Source organism: Strigops habroptila, chromosome 3 (genome assembly GCF_004027225.2).
Source record: "Strigops habroptila isolate Jane chromosome 3, bStrHab1.2.pri, whole genome shotgun sequence".
Classification (NCBI taxonomy): Eukaryota; Metazoa; Chordata; class Aves; order Psittaciformes; family Psittacidae; genus Strigops; species Strigops habroptila.
In genome coordinates this window covers 78,259,350-78,279,233 of record NC_044279.2, presented here as the reverse complement: position 1 = coordinate 78,279,233, position 19,884 = coordinate 78,259,350, and the positions used below count along the sequence as shown (strand labels likewise).

General features: G+C 41.1%; 1 protein-coding gene across 2 annotated transcripts in view; it reads left to right on the top strand.

The window, feature by feature from the left end:
- The first annotated feature begins 2,801 nt into the window (after nucleotides 1-2,801).
- Nucleotides 2,802-19,884, top strand: part of UBN2 (ubinuclein 2) — a 54,948-nt gene continuing 37,865 nt past the window's right edge. For both annotated transcript variants that reach the window (XM_030479493.1, XM_030479491.1), the window contains exons 1-3: nucleotides 2,802-3,320; nucleotides 7,821-7,913; nucleotides 13,761-13,862. In XM_030479493.1, coding sequence (XP_030335353.1) covers nucleotides 2,865-3,320; nucleotides 7,821-7,913; nucleotides 13,761-13,862 — 651 coding nt within the window. In that variant the 5' untranslated portion in view covers nucleotides 2,802-2,864. The remainder of the gene's footprint in view (nucleotides 3,321-7,820; nucleotides 7,914-13,760; nucleotides 13,863-19,884) is intronic.

Sequence of the window (19,884 nt, the reverse complement as noted above, 5' to 3'; positions counted from 1 at the left end):
ACTGTTTGCATAGTTGCAAAAACAAATGTTAGGCCTCATTAAAAACAAACAAAAAAGTGTGCTCCTAGACTCTTAGAGGTTAGATAACATAAACATGAGGGTTTATTTGTCTAACTAAGCTCCCAGAAGAGGGGAAGAGCAGGTATATAAACAAACCAGTAAATATCTACAAAACCTTAGATATTAAAGGCTGCTTCTACGATCAAAGTCTGCAATCTCATAATTTAGAACAAATGGCCACCTGAAACTGTTTCCAAGAACTACTTCTGGTTTTCTCTGTAACCCTGTCACAGGTCAGCCAAGTTATGCCTATCCAGCTTATTTTTTTCCTACTTAAAAAGTGTGTTAGAAATCTGACCGGGATGTGCTTCCACGTGTACCTGCACTACAACAAGAAAAAGTACTGAATTCAGATACTTGCAATCCTAATTTCCTCAATTTTCAAAAATCCTAATTTTCAGTAACCTGTTCTACATTTGTTACTTCTGAATACATATCTTAGGGGACTGAAAGACAGGATTTTTAAGTTGGATACTTAAAATGCACAGCTTATTTTCATCCCTTTCCATGGGTATGTCCAAATATCATCTGCAGAAACAAAAATTGTTGTGTTCTCATTGTACTTATTTAAATGTCTAGTCTCCTACCTGGTAATTGAAATCAAGCATTCAGCAGAGCTGCAGAGGAGTCCCTAATTTCCACACAAGACTTTTGTCCGCTGAGCAATAAATTGCTCTTTTGCTGAGGAAAAGCCTCTTTCTACCGTCACAGGGTTTAATGACATAGACTACATAGAAACTTTGATGAGAACTAGTATCTTCCTGGCAGGATCTGCAGGTCTGGAGCTTAGCGATACTCACTCCGTTTGAATCCAGAAATACATTGCCTGTTAAGTGCATCATCAGGTACCTGTATGAAATTCTCACCAGGAGAACAAGTGGGATTTCCAAATAATTTTATTATGACGCTGAAAGTAAAACTATATTTGAGGAATACCTCTACCAAGCTTGCTAGTCATACTCAAACGTGCAAGGTTTTAAGATAAAACAAGTCCCTTTGACTATAAAGCTCAACAAAGCCTTTCAAGCTTCAAAAAGAGACAGCCTATGATTCTCAGATCAGTCAGTCATTCCACTGACTTCCTGCTGTAAGCAGTATTCTGGAATGTCCTCCATTCCCTGTTAGCAAAATCATGACTTTCAATAACACCGTTCTAGTGTCACAGATCTTCTGTGGAGTCTAGATGAAAGTAAGGAGTCAAAAGGCAATTTTTTTCCTACTTAAAAAGTGTTTCCTACTTAAAAACTTCATAGGCAATGAGAGGAGAACATAAAGCTCTGTGATGAATGCAGTTTGGGAAGTGCAGTAATGTGCTACACAGAATGGTCTGCTATAATTATCCAAAATAATACACATATGTAAATTATGTTTGCTCTGAATGAGTAAATTTTGAAAGCGAGAACGACCCTCCTACGTAGTATTTCTGAGGCTAAAAAAGAACAAGAAATAACGTCTTCCTCTATGCTCCAATGAAGCTGGAGAACGCAAGCCACATGAAGATGCTCATAGCTTCCTGAAACTTAGCAGTGCCTTGGTGGCATACCTCCATCTGGAAGTACCAGCCATCAGCCTGTCAAAGTAGGTGGTGACAGACTGCAACACTTGCACTGTTTGCAGGCAGCTCCTGCTCAGGAAGAAAGCCACGCTGCTGCTCATACCCTGCCTTCCTTGCCTTGTCCCCAGGCTAGAGGACAACTCTTCCTCACCAATACACAACTGCTCCTTGCAAGCAGAGCTGGTAACCTGCAGATCAGGCATGGCCACAGAACAAGTGACCTCTGAAGATGGCCTGGTGGCCAGAGCAGCCTCCACTGCTCTGCAGGAGCAGGCTGGGCTCAACACTTCATAGAGGAGCAATTCTGTCAAACCCTTCTCTTCTCAGCTGATCCAGCAGTGCTTCACACAGCGTGTCTTGACACCACTGTGACGAGTTCACACAATCACCCTCACAGCCTGGAAACGGTTGGTCCCCCCCGCAGCTTAACTCTAGATCCTGTTCAGGCTTTAGGGCTGCTTTTCTCTGGTGACTGACCTAGAGCTGCCCAATTCCAGAGGCCTCAGAGCACCTTCCTCTGAGCAGGGCCGTGCCCCCGGCAGCCGTTCCACGCTGCCCCGAGAGGACGAGCATTGCACAGCCCTGCCAATACCCGCAGCGCCCTCCCGCCGCCCCGCGGCCCGGCCCAGGGCTGCCCCTTCCTCCCCTCCCGCCCCAGCGGGGCCGCGCCGCGCCTCAGGGAAGGGGGGATCCCCGCCGGGGCCGCTCCCCTGGCGCCAACGGCCACCCTCGGGCAACCGCGAGGCGCAGGGGGACGGAGAGGCGGTGGCGGCGCGGCCGCCATTGCCCCGCCACTGCGTGCCGGCGGGCGGGGGCGCCCCGCGCGGCTCGGGGCGGGCGGGCGGGCGGAGGTCGGCGCGGCGGGCCGCGGGCCCTTTAAGACGCGGCCAGCAGGCAGCGTGCACATCGCCAAGGCAACTGGGGGCGGGCGCCGGCGGCCGCGCTGACGTCGGGGGGAAGCTGAGCAATAACAACAGCGACGCGGGGCGGCGCGGCGGCGTCGGCGTCCCCAGTGCGCCTGCGCGGCCTGCGGGCCTGCTTCTATTTATGTGGGGGGGCGCCAAGATGGCGGGGGTGGAGGCGGCGAGGAGAACGTAGGGGGCAGCTCCGACCGGGCGGCGGAGGGGGGGAGGGGTAGAGGGAGGAGGAGCCGGGGCCGGTGGGAGGGAGCGCGGAGAGCGGTGTCACCGAACGCGTGAGGCGGGGGCCGGCGAACGGCAGGCGGGGGGTGGGGGGGGGGTGGCGGAGGATGGCGGAGCCGCGCCGGGTGCCGTTCATTAGCCTGTCACCCGTGAGGCGCCGCGAGGGCGAGAGCCCGGCGCTGGAGCGAGAGCCGGCGGGCCGGGAGCCGGAGCCGCCGCCGGCGGGCCGCGAGGCGCCGCTGTTGGAGCCGCCGCACGAGCTCTCCCGGCCGGAGCCGCCGCCGCCGCCCCGCGAGAGCGCCGCCCGCCTGGAGCCACCCCGCGAGACCGGCCGGGCCGAGCAGCAGCCGCAGCGGGAGCCCCCCCGGCCCGAGCCGCCGCCGCTGCCGCCGCCGCAGCTACCGCCGCCGCCGCGGCAGAGCAGCCGGCAGGAGCCGCAGCCGCCGCAGGAGGCGCTCCCGCTCCGCCAGACGGTCCGCCTGGAGGTGGTGCTGAAGGACCCCACCGAGGAGGGCTGCGTGGAGTTCAGCTACCCGGAGCTGCTGCTGTGCGGGGACTCGCGGGTACGGGACCTCCCATTCCCTCCCTTTCCTCCTCCCCTCCCGCTGCGCTTCCTCCTCCTCCCGACGGGTGGCTGCCCACGTCCCCGGCTTCGCCGATAACGCTATCGGTCGCCCCTTGCTGCTCGGGGGTGGTCCAGACCCGGCGGGGCGGTGTCCTGGGGGGAAGTCCGGCGGCCTCGCAGTCGCTGTGGGCTGCTCCTGGTGCTGAGGCTGTGCCTGTGCCCGTGCCCATGGGGGGACGGGGAGGCTTCGCACTTGTCGACCCTGAGCTGGCCGAGGGCTTCTTGCCTCCGGCTGTGAGCAGGGGCGGGGAAGCGCCAGTGCCTTGTGTCTGGCTTTCCCCAGCTCTCCTTCCCTCCCCTTGCCTGCCCGGAGAGCGGTAGTGTTGCATCCTCCCTTCCTGGGAGCTTTTTCCGGCAGCTGGGCGAAACTTTTTAGCATGCCCGTCTGTTTTCTGGGTTGTCTATAGGCTGTGTGCAGGTAAATGAAGAGTTATTAGCCCGGCTCTGCTAAACGCCCTGAGAAGCAATGAAGCGAGCATTAGCAGACTTGGAGATGAGTTTCTGCAGGGTGGTTTTTTTGGGGGAGGAGGTGGTGGTGGTGAATGAGAGTTAATGTTGAAATTAACTTCACCTGTAACTCTTAAGAACTTCATTCAAGAAAAAAGTACTTTCAGTTTTACTGTTCCTCCCAACCAGAAAATATTTGCTACTCGAACTACTTTGGTTTTTAAGGAGAAGAGCTTGTGCAGATAACTTCAAGAAGCAAGCAGCATTAGCCAGTCAACAAGGCCCGCTATTCAAGTAGGAAGGAGAAACGTGTGCCCTTAAGCTGGTCACACTTAAATTGCTCATTTTTAGTGAGTTGAGAATACCAGTGAAGTTGCACTTGATTCAAATAGTTGTAGTCCCTCTTAATTCCAATATGTGATTTCAGAGGAAGTTTCAGGGCACAAGGAAGAAACTACTGTTACGAAGGCTTTGATAGCTCTGGTGATAAAAGCAAACCTCAAATACAAGTACTGATATCGCCACTGGATTTTTGTGTCCAGCACAAACTTGAGAATGGCTGAAACTTCTAATTTTCTTCTAATACCAAACCAAAGTGTTTCTAGGTGGTGATGCCGTATAACTGTACTTAGCAGCCTGCTTGCTTTTTGTTTGGTAGTTGGAGGGGTGTACACACTAGATTGTGTTCAGATGTGGAAAAAGAAAAGTCAGTGATTGTGATTTTTAATCCCTCTGAGATCTTCTAATGCGAGTTAAAAGGCTCCTTCTGTTTATCGTGTCCTACAGCTGTTGTGGGCAAAAGGCGCTAGTTATGACTCTTCTGAATTGGTGTGGCGTAAGCATGCTGCTTTGTCAAGTGCCATCTTTCAGAGCAGTTCCCATATGAAGGTGAAAATTGCATTAGTGTTTAGAAGTGGTTCAGAGTGTGGAGGTTGACTTTTCCCTTTGGCAGTTCCCAGTTCTGTAACTGCCTTTTTTTTTTTTTTTTTTAACTGTAGGTTGGTAATGTGTTAATCACACATAGTCATGGAAAAAATGGCTTTTTAATGTTGATCTGGATGCAAATTCCACGTCTTCTGGGGGCAAGGATCGATTTATGAGATTTTTGGTACAGTTGGGACCAGAGGATGTATAGGATTGGAGACTGCTTTTAAGGTAGAAAAATAGAAATGCTTTATAAGAAATTGTGTATGTTTTTCAGCTCTCTGTAGAGTCCAAATTGAAATAAATGGATTGTAATGGCCTGTCTTGCTGGACTGTGTGGAACAGTCAGCTGGTTATGTAAAACAATGTTATAAATTGCGATCCTCTTAAAGATATTCTGGATTTGTGTTCTTGTTGAAAAATTTATGTGTACTTGGCCTGTCAGTTTACCTTCTTGCTTGCTATATGGTAGAAGCTGGAAAACCTACTCTGACGTGGTAGGGAGGACTTAAAATCTTGTCTTAATCAGCATGAAAAGAGAGAGGAAGCACATTTTATCCAGCAATAAAATTAGTGCATGCTGGTTCCTTCACAGTTAGAGTAAATACAAAAGGAGAATCTGCTCAGCACAGTGCAGGAGGCTTAGGATGACAGAAGTCTGTCTTCTACCCTCGTATGTTAATTGTTCAGAGTCCTAAAATAGAAAAGAAAATGTGAAAGGAAAACTGATCCTGCTCGTGGAGTAGAATAACTATGGTAATTTATACCAGTTAATGTAGCAAACTACTTTGTTAAAACGAAGCTTGACCCAGAAGTGCCTGCCCTCTACCACTTTTCTGCAGAATCTGTGAGATTTGCTCTTTCTAAGTAGTTAGTAACTAATGGGCAGTTAATGCTGTGGTTTTAAGCGGAGTGTCAGATTTCCAAATGTTTTGTTGTTTTAGTAATGATTCAGTTTAAAATGAACAGTTCATACAAACTTAGCTATGCAAACTGGTTTTGTAGGGTGAAGATTGGCTTTTCTGAAAGCTATTGCGCACTCCTTGTACCATATAAGAAGTTGCTTGACTTGCTTATAACTATTCCCATTAAAGTTCAACGTTATAAAATTGGCAGCTTGTCTTTCTATCTTGTGTTGCTTGGAACTGGAGCAACCAAGAAAAGTTCTCCAGAGGCAGGCTGTTCTGGGAAGGCAAAGACTGCTGCACCCGAATAACTTCAAACATTGCTTTAACAGGTCTTCTAATGAAATGGTAAAGAACCCAAAAATTACTTGACGGGATGAGTGCAACCTTTTTTCCCCCCTTTTTTTTTTTTTTTTTTTTTGTAAATTATGAGTTTGGGTTCCTAATCAGAAGCAAGTGGAAATGGTTGTTAGAATCTCATGCTGTCCTTGTCATGCCTTGATCAAGAGAACATCCTTTGATAGGGTTGTTGGTAGAGTTCATCTTTTGGTTGAATTACATGTGTAAAGTTTTTGCATGTGAGTAATAAGTTGGTGTGGTTGAAGAATTTACTTGTCTCTTTAAAAACTGGCAGAAGTGAAAGTGTGCTCCCTTTTCTGTTGGTGCAATTGAAGTTTGGTGTGTAAAACTTAAAGCGGGTGAGCCAGAAGCCCAAGATGGCTTCTGTCAAGTAAGCTGTGAAGGCACTGAAGTAGTAGTGTCTTAAAGTTACTGCAAGTCAGAGCCATTCATCCTGCAGAAACTGTCAAAACTAAAACTTCCTTGAATTTGAGATTTCAGTAGAGCTTAATCAAAGTGGTAGTCAGCTACAACTTTGAGAGTTTGGTGGAGAAGCAAGTTAACACTTAAGTACTAAATTTTGCTTTACCTCTGGCCTCAACCTCTTCTTACTTCACAATTAAACAAAAACAAAGAACATTTGCCTAGTAGTATTCCCAAATAAAGGTAGAGAAAACAGTGCTGCATGAATTGAGTGGTATTTTATATTTAATTATGCCTGCAGGAAATATGTATGTAACTTCAACTTATATTTCAGGATTAACTATAACCTATTGATTTTTTTTTTTCTTTAAGTTCTTAGTTTAGAAAATGTGAGATAATAATGTGGTGTTTTCAGTTTTGCTTAGCTTACCTTATTATGTAGAGGAAGGATCTTGCTTTTCTGAACTTGATGTTGCTTTTTGTTTTGTCTTAGTCTGCCATAAAGCTTTGTTTATTCACTGATGAGTGATCTGTGTGCATTATAGTTGCCATCCATAAAGTTCAGTAAAATGTAACTCTATTCCATTGTCTTTTAGCATCTTAGTACCTCCCCCAGCTCCCCTTCCAACAATTACTATAGTTTATGTGAACTCTTAATTTGAAGATGGCAGCCTGTTTTTCTGCATTACCTTATTTATTAAAAAAACCCCACTATGTACACCCTCGATTACTGTTCATTGACTTTGCGTTAGTGAAAACCTCTCTCAAATTAAAAGAAAAAGGGGGGGGGGAGGAGATGTACTTCCTACTTATTTGTACACCTAGAATATTACATCTCTTGTCGTAGCTGCCTTAGTGTCAGTAGAATTCATGCTATGATTAGTGAAATTATCTGAAAAAAAATTACAAGAATTAGAGGAATTAATTATGGTTGCATCTTACTGAGCTTTTTCAGTCTTCTGGCTGCTTCCGTGCTGATTAGTGTACCAGGTACATGTTGCATATTATATCTAGAAGGATCACAGCACCAGTAAGAGGCACCAGTGGAAGCAGAGGCAAAAGGTAGTTCTATTTAGAGAGAGTTCTTTTTCTAAAACTTCAGATGGCCATAGTCCTCTCTTATGCTTACACTTAAGATTGAGGTTGTAGTGGAATGCTTGGGAAAATGTCTCAGTCTTTCTCTTAACTTTTCTGTTTCTATTCTCATTAGAAGCAAAGTAACTGAATGATAACTGAATGGGTCAAACTAATTTTTAGAGAATACGGTAAGTATTTGGACTCAGTATAAATTCCAGCTATTTAGTTATCAGGGCATTGTTTATTGACATAGAATGTCTGTAATAAAAACCTACTGAAAGTGTTTCTTGTGGAATGAGTGTTTAACTTCTGCTTTTTTTCAGAAGAAATCTGTTCACTCGGAAGATCCATTTAATGATGAACAGCGTGAGCGGCATGAAGTAGAAATGCTAGCCAAGAAGTTTGAGGCAAAATATGTGAGTTATTTACCTGAATTAAAACATACGGATATTTAATAGTAATAACTTATGATGCTGTAGAGAGATTAACACCTTTTTTTTTCTGAATACGGTTGCTAATGTAGTGTCAAATGACTTCTGTATACTTCAGAGCTGACAGTCTCATGATATTTCATTTAAGCAGCTTGAAGCTGCTACAAGCTTATTAGACAAGTCTGCTAAATAGATTTGTCTATAGGATGTTATAGCTTGAGAAGCTATTCTTGGAAGAGCTTCCTATAGAAACACAGCTGAGTAATAGACGCAGGTCGATATTCATGATAAATATTGTGCTGGAGGAAAGAAATTTTATGTAATGCTGTTGTGCACTCTTGAACAGCTCTTCTGTTTGGGCAAGATACTGATGGATCGTGATGAATTTCCGACTGGTTTGGATTGCTTCCATAGGAAGTTATTATTGAATAATAAGTCATTGCTTGATGAGTTTATCTTGTAGCTTCCAGCTGCCTAAAGATGCTCTGCTGACTCCTGAAAGTGTAGCATGAATGACTTGAACAACACTAGGTAGTAACATAAAGAGGCTTTCACTAATAAGTGAAGGTCGAAATCAGAAAATGTTGACTGAAACCACACCCAAACAGGTCTTTAAGAATTCGTATGGGTAGGGTCGGGTGATTAACTCTGAGCTGGCAATCAAAACTCATCATCATGCTTAGGCATGTTGATATTCTGGATTACTAATAGAGTACCTCAATAATAAAGAAGGGAAACAAGAGCAGTCATTTGTATCTTTTGCTATTAATATACATATTAAAATCTTTCTTGTCTGATTTATTCAGATTTGTTTTTTTTACCTGGCAAAGGCAGATTTCTCTGAGTGCCCAGTCTGTACATTCTGTAGAGGTGATTACTGTGATACATAACAAAAGAAACCCTGAAACTGAAAGGAATAATTTTCAGCTTTTGGAGGGATTGATGGAACCCAGTATACCCAGTGGATTGAGAAGGCAGTTGCAGAATACTCTTTGCTTTTCATTTGAAAGCTAAATTGTTTTTTTGAACGTGAGAGAAAAATGTTTCAACTGTACTTTTCTGGGACACTCATTTCCATAATACAAGTTAAAGATTTTATAATGTCCTGAAACAAGTTGCTTAACTACAGCAGATGAAAGTTAGTGTAGAGCATGTAAAGCAATATAAGTAGGAGGGAGTGGTAGTGGAAGCAATTAAATTTTACATATGCATTTATGCATACATCAAAGCTAAACGTGTACATTTATGGACAAAATGTTGTTATGCTTAGGAAAACTAAAGTTAAATGCTCAGTAGTCTTAGAAAGGGGAAAATAGATACTTCTAACTGTTAGAAAGCAGTAGGTAACAAAACTGTAATTTTATAATGGTTTAAGTTCATAGTGCACTTGTATCTTGGTTACTATTTGCACTTCTGATTTCTTGCCTTTCTCTCATTCTCTGCCGTACCTTATGCCCCTCAGCCCCACAGGATTCCTGGAAGGGGAATGTCTTCTACAGAAAGAACAACTTAGGGCCACTAAGCATGGAGGGTGGCAAGTGATTAATAGTTCTTGTGTTAGATACTCCCTGTCCTTTTTCTCTTTGAATAAGAGAACCATCAATCTATTTACCATTCATGCTCAGAGGAATTGCATCTTTATACACTGACCCAGTACAATTGCTCATGTTCTGACAGCATCCAGCCATCTTCTGATTCTTGTGGTGAGATGTTAGCACCTTAGCTTAAACTAGAACAAATTAAATACCCATTCTCTTCTCTTTAATAGCGCTTTAGTGTAAAAATAATCACTAGTTGTATGAGAGAGAAGTAGAGGTTTTTGGGGTTTTTTGGTTTGGTTTTTTTGGGGGGGGGGTGAGGTGTTTCAGATTTGCAAGAATTACTATAGCCTCCTTAAACTAATTAGGTATTGCTTATCTCTATCCATTTTAAAATGGAGTAAGAAAATCATAGCACATGTGGCAGTACTTCTGACAAATTTGATGCATGAACAACAGTTGTCTTTGAAGACTTTTTCCTTCTTTTCAGATAAATTCGTGTACTCAAATCAGTACAGTATTGGATATATCTTGCAGGTACTAAGAAAGCCTATGAATAAATTCCTAATATGAATAAATGCATACAGTTAATGTACCATTTGTTTACTTGGTTATTCAGAACTTTTTTTGCAATTTCTACATGTTTTAAACACCAGCATAAAACTCGGTTCTGAATGTTTCCCATTTTCATTCTTTTGATGACTGTTGTTCTCTAGACAAAATCAAACACTGTTATAAAAACATTATGTTGAATCTTGGACAGTATTGTACATAATGTAAGAATTTTTTATTGGATCAAAGCAAAGGTCCGTCTAATGGATGGTAGGATAATCCTCAGACACTAGTGGCATCTCATAGTTGAAAGTATAACAGAGAAAGTGTTATTACACTTAACAGAGTAATTGATGTTACTTCACTCTGCCTGTCTTGCAATCTGTGGCTTAATTTCACCCAAAGTCAAAGGCTGCATGTTTAACTACCTTTCTTACAGTTCTCTGGCATAAATTTGCCAGATCATTTTGAGTTCACTGAATTTGTGTTCTGTGGCACTGGTTACAATGATTGTTGTGCAAAAATGTACTTTGTATTTAAACCTGATGAGTTCGCTTGGTACTCTATAGTTCCTGTATTGTAAGAAACAGTGAAATATTTCCTGTTCTTCCACATGCTGCATGTGATTCTGATGCTATCATTTAAATTCAGTCCTTTCATTCCCCAGCTGAAGTGTCTTTAACATTGTTATTGTACAGAAGCAGTGTTTTTTACCTTTAAACATCCTTGTTGGCTTACTGTTCCCTTTTTTTGTTCCAATTTCTTTTCTAAATTAAAGGATATTAATGGTAGGATGCCCTGATTTATCGGTGATATAATGATGACTTCTGATTTTCTTTGTCCCTTTTTTTGTAAGTCCCAATTCTTTTCTTTTTTTGTCCACTGTTGATTGTTGAGCAAATGTCACAGAACTGTGTGTAACAACTCCAGTGCTTCCCGAGCAGCATAAGAAATTGAGAGCACACCATATTCGTTTTTGTTTGGGTTGTACTTCCTTTGTGTCAATCACCTTCCTTTTATTGAGACTGAATTCAGTTGATGATTTATCATACTAAGTTCAGAGCAACTGCAAGGTCTTTCTGTGATTATTCAGTTGTCTTTTTTTTATATTTACTATGCTAAGTAATTTTGACATCTTGCATTCCTCCAACTCTTACCCCTCTCTGTTGCTTCTAAAGATGAATGAATACACATCCCTTGGTGACTTGACTGATTACTTTCTTTGCCAAAATGAAATACTTATTCATGCCCTTTCTTACTTAGCCTTAAACCAGAGGTTAATTTGAGTGGACCTTCCCTCTAATCACATGGTAGTTTCTTGACTTTACAGATATTTGGACCTTTATTAAAGTATTTGAAGTACTGCTTTCTTCTACCAAAATTCTTTCCTGTTCAGGAATGTATATTTCTTGTGCTTGCTGGTTTTGTTCTTTATAACTTCTATTGACTTGCCCGATGTAGAGATCAGGTTTACTGGTTTATAGACTGTTTTTGTCCGTGGAAGATTCCTCAAAAATTTGCATTGTATTTGCCACCTTCTAGTCCTGTTGGGCAAAGGTTGTTTAAACCTTAGGTTACGTGCCACAGTTAATTTATTGAAGTCATACTGAGTTTTCTGAAAACTTGCAAGAGTACTATTTGCAGCCTCAAGAGCTAGACGTCTTGATTCACTCTAGTATCATGACTGCTTATGACAAGGTTAGAGGAACTGTTTTGAGAAGCGTGAAAAGCTTTAGAGGTAAAATGTCCCTGAACTGCTGCAGTTGATGATGTAGTTGTTCTGCTGTGGTCTTGCATCCTTAACATCTTGATCACATAGACTTTCAAAATGCTTCCTTAAAAATAAGTGGAACCAAGCCTGAAGAAAATTCTCTAACTATACATAAAATGGTTCAGATATTTTCATATGTCTGAATATAGGTTACTATTTTAATCCCGCTTTTCTTCATTCAGCTATTATGAGACTTCTTTTTTATTAGCTTTGTTCTGTATCCACACTATGTTTTCATGAATAACAGATAGAATATATTGAGAGCTTTTTAATATTTTTTGTAATGCCCATACACTGAAATCATTGGATAGCTGTTGCTGCAACAGGATTTTAGACTGGCGAACAAGGATATTGATGGTTACTTGGTCTTAACAAGAGATGTGGTATGGAGGTGGATTGCATTACGCATTAGTGATATCAGTAAAGTATAGTTTATGTAGCATTCTTCAGGCCACCTGCTAGTGCCTCAGTTAGAATAATGAGAATTATGTAAGCTTTTGGATGGGTTAAACAGAGTTCTTAAGCGCTACGTTTATTTTCCTAAGATTTTTTTCTTCTCTCATTCAAACTCTTTTCTGTGGCATGTTTTGGGAACATGCAGACATTCAGCTGTGACATGAGTGACTGCAGGAGGGTGATAGGAAGTTAGGAATACTTAGCTTGGAAATCTGTGGCTTGATATACAGCTTGGAAATCTGAATTAAAAATGGCAGTTTTGATTCTCCCCTCCCACTCCTCCCAGGGCTATTGTGTTTATTTGTTAAATTATACCTGAGAGATTCCTGTTTGCTTGCAAGAGCACATGCTTTGCTTAGTTACAAACTTGAATTCTTGCAAAATATTGTTAAAATGGAGGTGTTCAGATGCTTATGCTTCTCATGAGACCAAGGATGAAACCTTCTTTGAACTGTAACACATAGTAACAAGCGGGTTATGATATTTGGATGTCACAACTGAAAAGACTCAGATTTTAAATGTGCTTAACTGTAGAGTACGGGCAGAGAAGCTTCAGGAGCAGTCTTTTTGAATTAATGGAAGAACACTGGTTAGCATTTTAGTAAAGTTGGTGCCTTTTGGAGAATTTTATCTTCTAAGGCTTTTACATTGACAGTTGTAACAACATGTGGGAGTCACAAAAATAGGTCTTATATCCTAAGTAGATTGCCATTTGTATAACTGTAAGTTTAGATTCCCTGAATGTTTGAGCTGGGTGTGAGTTTTTACTTGATTTAACAGTAAAACTTTCACATGAAAAAAGTACTTACACGTTAAATTGAAGTTTATTGTCTCCTGGAGGTGAGTGAGCCCACAGTCTGTGATGCAGCTTCTGGCTTTGGGTTACTCAAGTAACCATTTCATGTCCAGTCCTATCAACAGAGGTGATGGCTCTTGCATTTCAGAGGGTTTTATCTTAATACGTTTTTCTTCAGTTGTGTTGTATGATTGCTGTAATTTCTTGAAAACTCATAGACACCATATCTGCAAGTACCAGATCAATATTGTTTTATTTTTGACCTAGGCTTCACTTTTCTGTAGAGAAGCAATTTATTTTGTGTGGGGAAACACTTTACTGAATACTAGGCTATTAGTGTTTTCCTTTGTAACAACTCTGTAATATCCTGAAAAACTTAACACTTTGTAAATTATCCCAGCCCTTCTATTGCTAACAGTTCTATCACTATGTTTTAAAAACATAGAACAGTGAAACATCTCTAAATAGGAAATGTTAGGAAAATTTCAGTGATGCAGAAATCAGGTTGCTAGTGGATACCTTTCAGGGATGATTCTGTTAAGGCACGTTTACCAGAACTCATTCCTGTGTGAAAGTTTTTATTAGTCATATAGACCATCTTCAAGAAAGCAAAACTAATAATTCCCTGAATGACCATCCCTCAAATGTCTTACGTTCTGTAGACTTCAGTATGTTGCTTCCCTGTTTCCCAAATGATCTAACTCTTGTTTTGCTTTCAGGGTGGAAAGCCCCACAAACATCGGAAGGATCGCCTGCAGGATCTAATTGATATAGGTTACGGTTATGATGAAACAGACCCCTTCATTGATAATTCTGAAGCGGTAAGTAAGCCTCATCAAAGCAGCAAGAAGAAACAAGACAATGCTTTATTTTTATTAATAAAGAAAAGCATGGGAAAATTTGTGCCTGTGCATAACTGGTAGATCCAAAAGGCACACTATTTGGGAGTCCAACGAATGATTGTAGTCTCATTCAAATATCATTATGCACTGCAAGAATAAAGAAAGCTATCGCTATGTTGCATGATTTTCCAGCTTTAGAAATTAAATTATTTTTATTTGTGCCCTTCATGTACCCTGGTCTGAAATTACACTGGCTCTGTATAGTTTCTTGTACCAGCTATCTGGATTATTAGTAGATTACTGGTGTTAGGTTTCCTGCATTAGATCAGGAAGGTATTCTGCTCTTAAAACCCAGGAAGAACAGGATGGTTATTCCGAACATTCACTGAGTATCTGAAAAATTTGAGATAAACCAGCTTGCTTAAACAGCACAATATTACAGCTTATTTTGTCTGAGTATTTTTCAGAAATGAAAGTACATCTTGAGGTAAAAGAAAAAGATATTAGGTTCAGGCAGTATCAGGGATATCAGGAGGTTTAGAAGAGGGCATTTGAGGATATGTTGGGGTATTTTTCAGAAATGAAAGTACATCTTGAGGTAAAAGAAAAAGATATTAGGTTCAGGCAGTATCAGGGATATCAGGAGGTTTAGAAGAGGGCATTTGAGGATATGTTGGGGTAGTATATGAAATTGTGAAAATGAGGAAGAGGCTTGGAAGAGAGAATGGATGATATAAAATCTTGGAGACCTCCTATAATTCTCCTTTATTAGATACCAGGAAGAGGGTATACTGCTTAGTCAAGTAAAAATGAACAAAAACCCCTAGGAAAAAGCATCTGACACTTTACCCAGCCTTCAGTTTCCTCCACTGCTTGCAGATATGAGTTACACTGGACAAAACAGCAGTGATCTGCTGCTCTGAAGAGGAGGGGGCTGAAAGAATGAATGGGAATGGAAAGATGATGAAAAGGAGTTGTGAGAAAATAGGAAGAAAACCACAGAAGTGAAGTGCATTGCTTAGCATCCATTGTGTTGAGCCTCCATTTGAATGTGGTAGTAGATTTAGGAGATCATAAAACTTTAAAGAGCTTCTGTTTACACTGAGCTGGGAGGTATCTAGCATATAGATGTAGCAATGAATATTGCTTTTAAGAACTGTGTAAAGTGCACAGAACGTGTGCTGCAGAACTCATAACTTCTTAGCAAAAGAAGTTAGAACAGTGGATAGCAGGCTGAGCTTATCTCTGTGTTAGTTTTTGAAGTAGGTCTTGAAGGCATGTGAACAAGTTTCATGAAAAGTGAGTTTGCTGTAGATGCTTATTGTAGCTTGTATTAATTTGTCCTTTGTCTACATTAAAATTTTAGTTGAACTTGCGAATATTAAAACTGTCCTATTGTTATCCCTCAACTACTGTTGTGCTGCTGGAACAGTATTGGGGCATAAGCCTTGGTATGTCCTTTCCAAAGGTCAGATTCTGATCTTCAGCTCAATATGAATGAATGTTCTTCACTCCTGCTGAGAAACAACTTGAGCCTATAGGCTTACTGGGTGTCTCACTGTTCTTAAGTTAACCATCCTCGGGTTTGAAATTTTATCATACAGGACCCAAGTTCTATCTTGTTTTTTCTGGATTTACTGTGACCTATCACAGATCTGATATGTGATTTGGATAACTTTCAGTACTCAATAGTACAGGTCTCTGTCAAAGAAGTATGTGTGTCTAGCAGGGTCGAGCACTCGCTAGTGTATTAGTGCTTCTCATGTTGTGCCTCCTTCCAGTGCTGCTGCCATTACCAGCAGCAGATCCATTAGATTTGCAGGAGCATTTACTTCTGATATCTTTTGCCAGACTCCTTGCAGGAACATACAAAAGGCAGTTGTTAGGGGACCAGATGGTTGCATCATGTGGTAGATGTGGAAGCGACTGGGGAGAATGGTGTATTCTCTAGAGATTGCTCTCCTGAACAAATCATTATGCCTTGTGTCTGCATTACAAATACAGACTAGAGAGAGGCCATCTCTGTTTTGCTTTCATCCCCAATTCTATATAGAAAAGAAAAAAAAAAGAAAATGCACTGTGTGCCAGCTGCAGTTTAAGTTGCTGGTGCAGAGCACCATTACATTACAGGATCCTGTAATGTAGGAGTTAAGTTCAACAAAACCTCTCATTCCATCTCAGATGCAAATATGAAGTGTTCAGAAAGATCTACGTGTCTGGCTTGCTCATCTTCTGTGTGGCCAGCTATTAAATCACAGTGTACCCTGAGAAATGTCAGAGCCAGGCCCAGCCTGGACTTGCTTCCTTTTGGAAGATACAATTTCTTACACATAAAAAGCTATAATATCCTGGACACAAACACTTGAAAAATGAGTATGAGTGCCTCTTGAATTGCTCCAGGATTGGCGTCCTGTTGTCTCCCTCTGTATCCCAGAAAAAATAATTGAAAGCTTCTTTAGAATTTTAGACCTTTTTCTTGTCACAAGTGTGAAAGAAATACTGAGCTCTTTGGCACTGAAACAGATATATTCCATAGCTTTAGAGATAGTTTCCTTTTAGAACCAGATTTTGAAGTAATGCCAGCAAGTATTACTCAAGAAATCAAACCAATAAAATTCTAAGCATGTTTTGAGCAGGCATTGTATTTGAGTTAAGAAATTCTGCTTGCTTTGGATGAATTTCTAATTAAGCTATTTTGTACACATATCATGGATGCATATATAACAAATAGCATATGTATCAGCATTTGAGTCCTCCAAGGATCCAGGAAGGCAATTGTTCTGCTTGTTTTCCTGAGGGCAGGGATCAGGGTCAAGTGCAGAGAATTTGCTAACAGCTTGATCCTCAGGTAATAGATTTTAATGGGGCTGGAGTGCAGACAGGTGCAGGACATGCCTGTCTGGAATAAGGTTTTTGGAAAGTGCTGACAAAAGGAAGATTTTCCGAAGCGAGGAGACTTTTCCTGTCAGGCTCCTCAAAGGTCACTGATACCTGCGCTGGTGAAGGAGGGTAAATTTTGGGGTGCTTAGTAGGCTAGGTTGCCATTGTTTACATTGCCTTCTGTGTAAATGCAAACTATGCACAAGAGTCTTAAAGACTTGCTTTCATTGTTTACTTTGCAAAGAATCAGTACTTTGCTACAGTGCACTAAGGACATTAGCAGCGTGGCTGCATTAAGACCCTCAATGTCCTGGTGGCTACTGAACACAGAAATGTAAGGGCTCCTGAACAGCAATTCAGTGGACACGGACATATTGCCAGCTAAATGAAAGGGGTTTGGGTATGTATTACCCTAAGTGACTCAGTCAGTTTCTACCTTCCATCTTCCTTCAGATGTGTCTCCTCTTACAGGAGTAAGTGCATAGTTACATGTTGCTGTTTGCTTTGGATGCATCTGATATATATGCTGCTCAGGTTTTTTACCTTGCACTCCTCCTTGGAAAATTTTTAGCTCGTCCTTTTTGGAAGAAGTGGCTTTTCCTTTCTGATTGCAGTTGCAGGCAAGTGGGAAATCCATGCTTCAGTCTATATCAGTGGATATTTTTGGGTTGAGTGTTTTGACTGTAGCCAGTGGATTGTGAACTCTTCCATTTGAAAAAAAATGTGAATCAGGACCATCTTACTGTTGTTGCTAACATGCAGCAGTTAGTCTGACGGCAAGTCCTAATCTTTGCTTATCTTAAAGGACCTCTGTTAATACACAGAATGTTCATAACTGGCAAATAAAGCTGTCCCTCCTCAGTCTTTCCACTGCTTTGATGTTGAAAATAGGTTTTACTATAGTGTAAACTGCCAGGAACTGTGTTCGTTGTGGAATGATATTCCTGTAGATTTCTGCTTCCCCTTTATTCTTCCTGCATGCACACATATGCATATGTATGCATATTAGCCTGGTTTGGCTGGACTTCTTGGTCTTGCGATGACCTCAGAATATTTGCTTAGCTGAATACCTTCCGGACAATGTAAGGTTCATATAGGTAGAGATTCCAGGGGAATACAGTGCTCTCTGAGCTTTCTGCTACGTAATACAGAACAAGGATCTGAAGTAATTAGAAAAAAAAAAAAAAGGTGAAAAAGTATGCAGTTTTCTCTCACTCAGAGGTAGTAAGACTTGCACATCCAAAACAAAGACCAGCTAGTGCCTTCACCCATGCATGCTATAGCTCCGCTTCCTCCCCATGCAGAGGAAGAAGCATCTACCTAGAAATCTGTAACCAGTGAAAGCTGTCTTTTGAAGCAGCAGTACCAGGTAGCCACGCTGTCAGGAACTGAAGCAATACATGAACCGCAGGAGCAATGGGAAGCATGCACTTTGGTACTTTGAATGCTCAGGGCTATATAATAATATTTAACCCAGTGTGCTATATTCATGGTTTCACAGCAGCCTTCTAAACACTGGTGTAAGAATCCTGTGATGCTGGGTAGAGAAAACTAGCCTACCAATCATTTCTCATACATGGAAATTTTCTCCAAAATAGGTACTTCAGCTTAAAAGAAGCTTGGTTTATGCACAGCTATGGAGAGCAATGTTGTTGCTTAAGAAAGATTAAATGTTTCTTAAACAAAATGAAAAAACCCACCAATGTTAGAGGCATATGCAGAAAAATGCTACATAGGATCCATTAAACATACTTCCATGTTTGAGAGAGAAATTTAACATTGCTGCATTTTTCATATGGAAAGAGCTCACATTATAGACCTCTATTGCAAAAGTTAATCCATTCTGAATACATGGGAGTGCATTAAAGCTTTTTTGAGGTTCAGCTTATTAGCTGTTTTGTTGGCTCTGGATTTCTCTGTTTATATTAGTGGTCTGTCTTGTTCATTGTCACTTTGCCCAGTCTTGGAAATTCTGTGGTTGGAGAATAGTGCTCACTTAGCTGAATGCACCATGTCACCTTTAACAAAAGAAGTCTTGCATGCTTCCCAGGTGTCTTCAGGGTAGATCTGCCAGCTAGCACGTGACATGTGATATGTGTTTGTGTGAATATAGGGGCAAATTTCAATTAGGAGATTATTTCTTTGCTTTTTATCCCTCCTCACCCCAAGATAAATAAAGGTGTGAAATGGAGTACCAAACAAATCAAACAGATATCTGTTCTGCATTAAGTAGAACAATATGTTTAAACTATATACCCAGCAGTCCCCTAATCAAGAGCCATTATGGTTAGAAGGACAAAGGTAGTTGAATTTGCAGAACAAGTCTGGTGTTTGTTAAAGCAACAGTAATGTTCTCTTGCTCCTTCTGCAAAATATATCTTTTTTTAGGAAGGAATAAATAATTTCTTTTTTTTTGTTTTTTTTTTTTAATCCCATCTTCTGGTCTAGGTCACAACCAGGTAGTTTAGGACTGCTCATGTATTTAATAACATCAGTGAGACAACTAGGAAACTGAAAACTCAGCTTCTGCATAGGAACTTGAAAAAACCTGAGGCTTACATCTGACTTTTATAGTACCATTGTTTAAATTTGTGTACATCAAGAATGTAGGAGTAAGAAATAATTAAGAAATAGTAATGATAATGGGTGTAGCAACTTCTAGCTTTTTGCTGAATTTAAATTTTGAAGAGCACTAAATCACTTTTCAGAGTCATCTGAGCTAGTAGATGGGGAGATCATGGCCTAGGATCAACTATTCTTCATAACTAGATGAATTTATTTAAGCAGCACAAGGAACTTGTTTGTGTATTTTTTTGAAAACACTATGATTATTAATATAATACAAACGGGGGTTATAACAGCCAAAATAAGAGATCTTTGATAAGAGCATTTGTCCTAAGTGTCATATATGCTAAGTCTGCTCATGTTAAATGAATGGAAAAGGAAAGCGTAACTTTCTTCTTTTCTACAGAATCTTCTAGTAGTACTGTAACAGGAAACCTGGAGAGGTTAAGTAATACATGGCATATTTATTTGTCGTAAAACCCCTGAACTGTATTTACAGTAGATCAGATCTTAATGTTTGAACGAATTGAGTTGAAAAGATAAAGGTGGTCATATG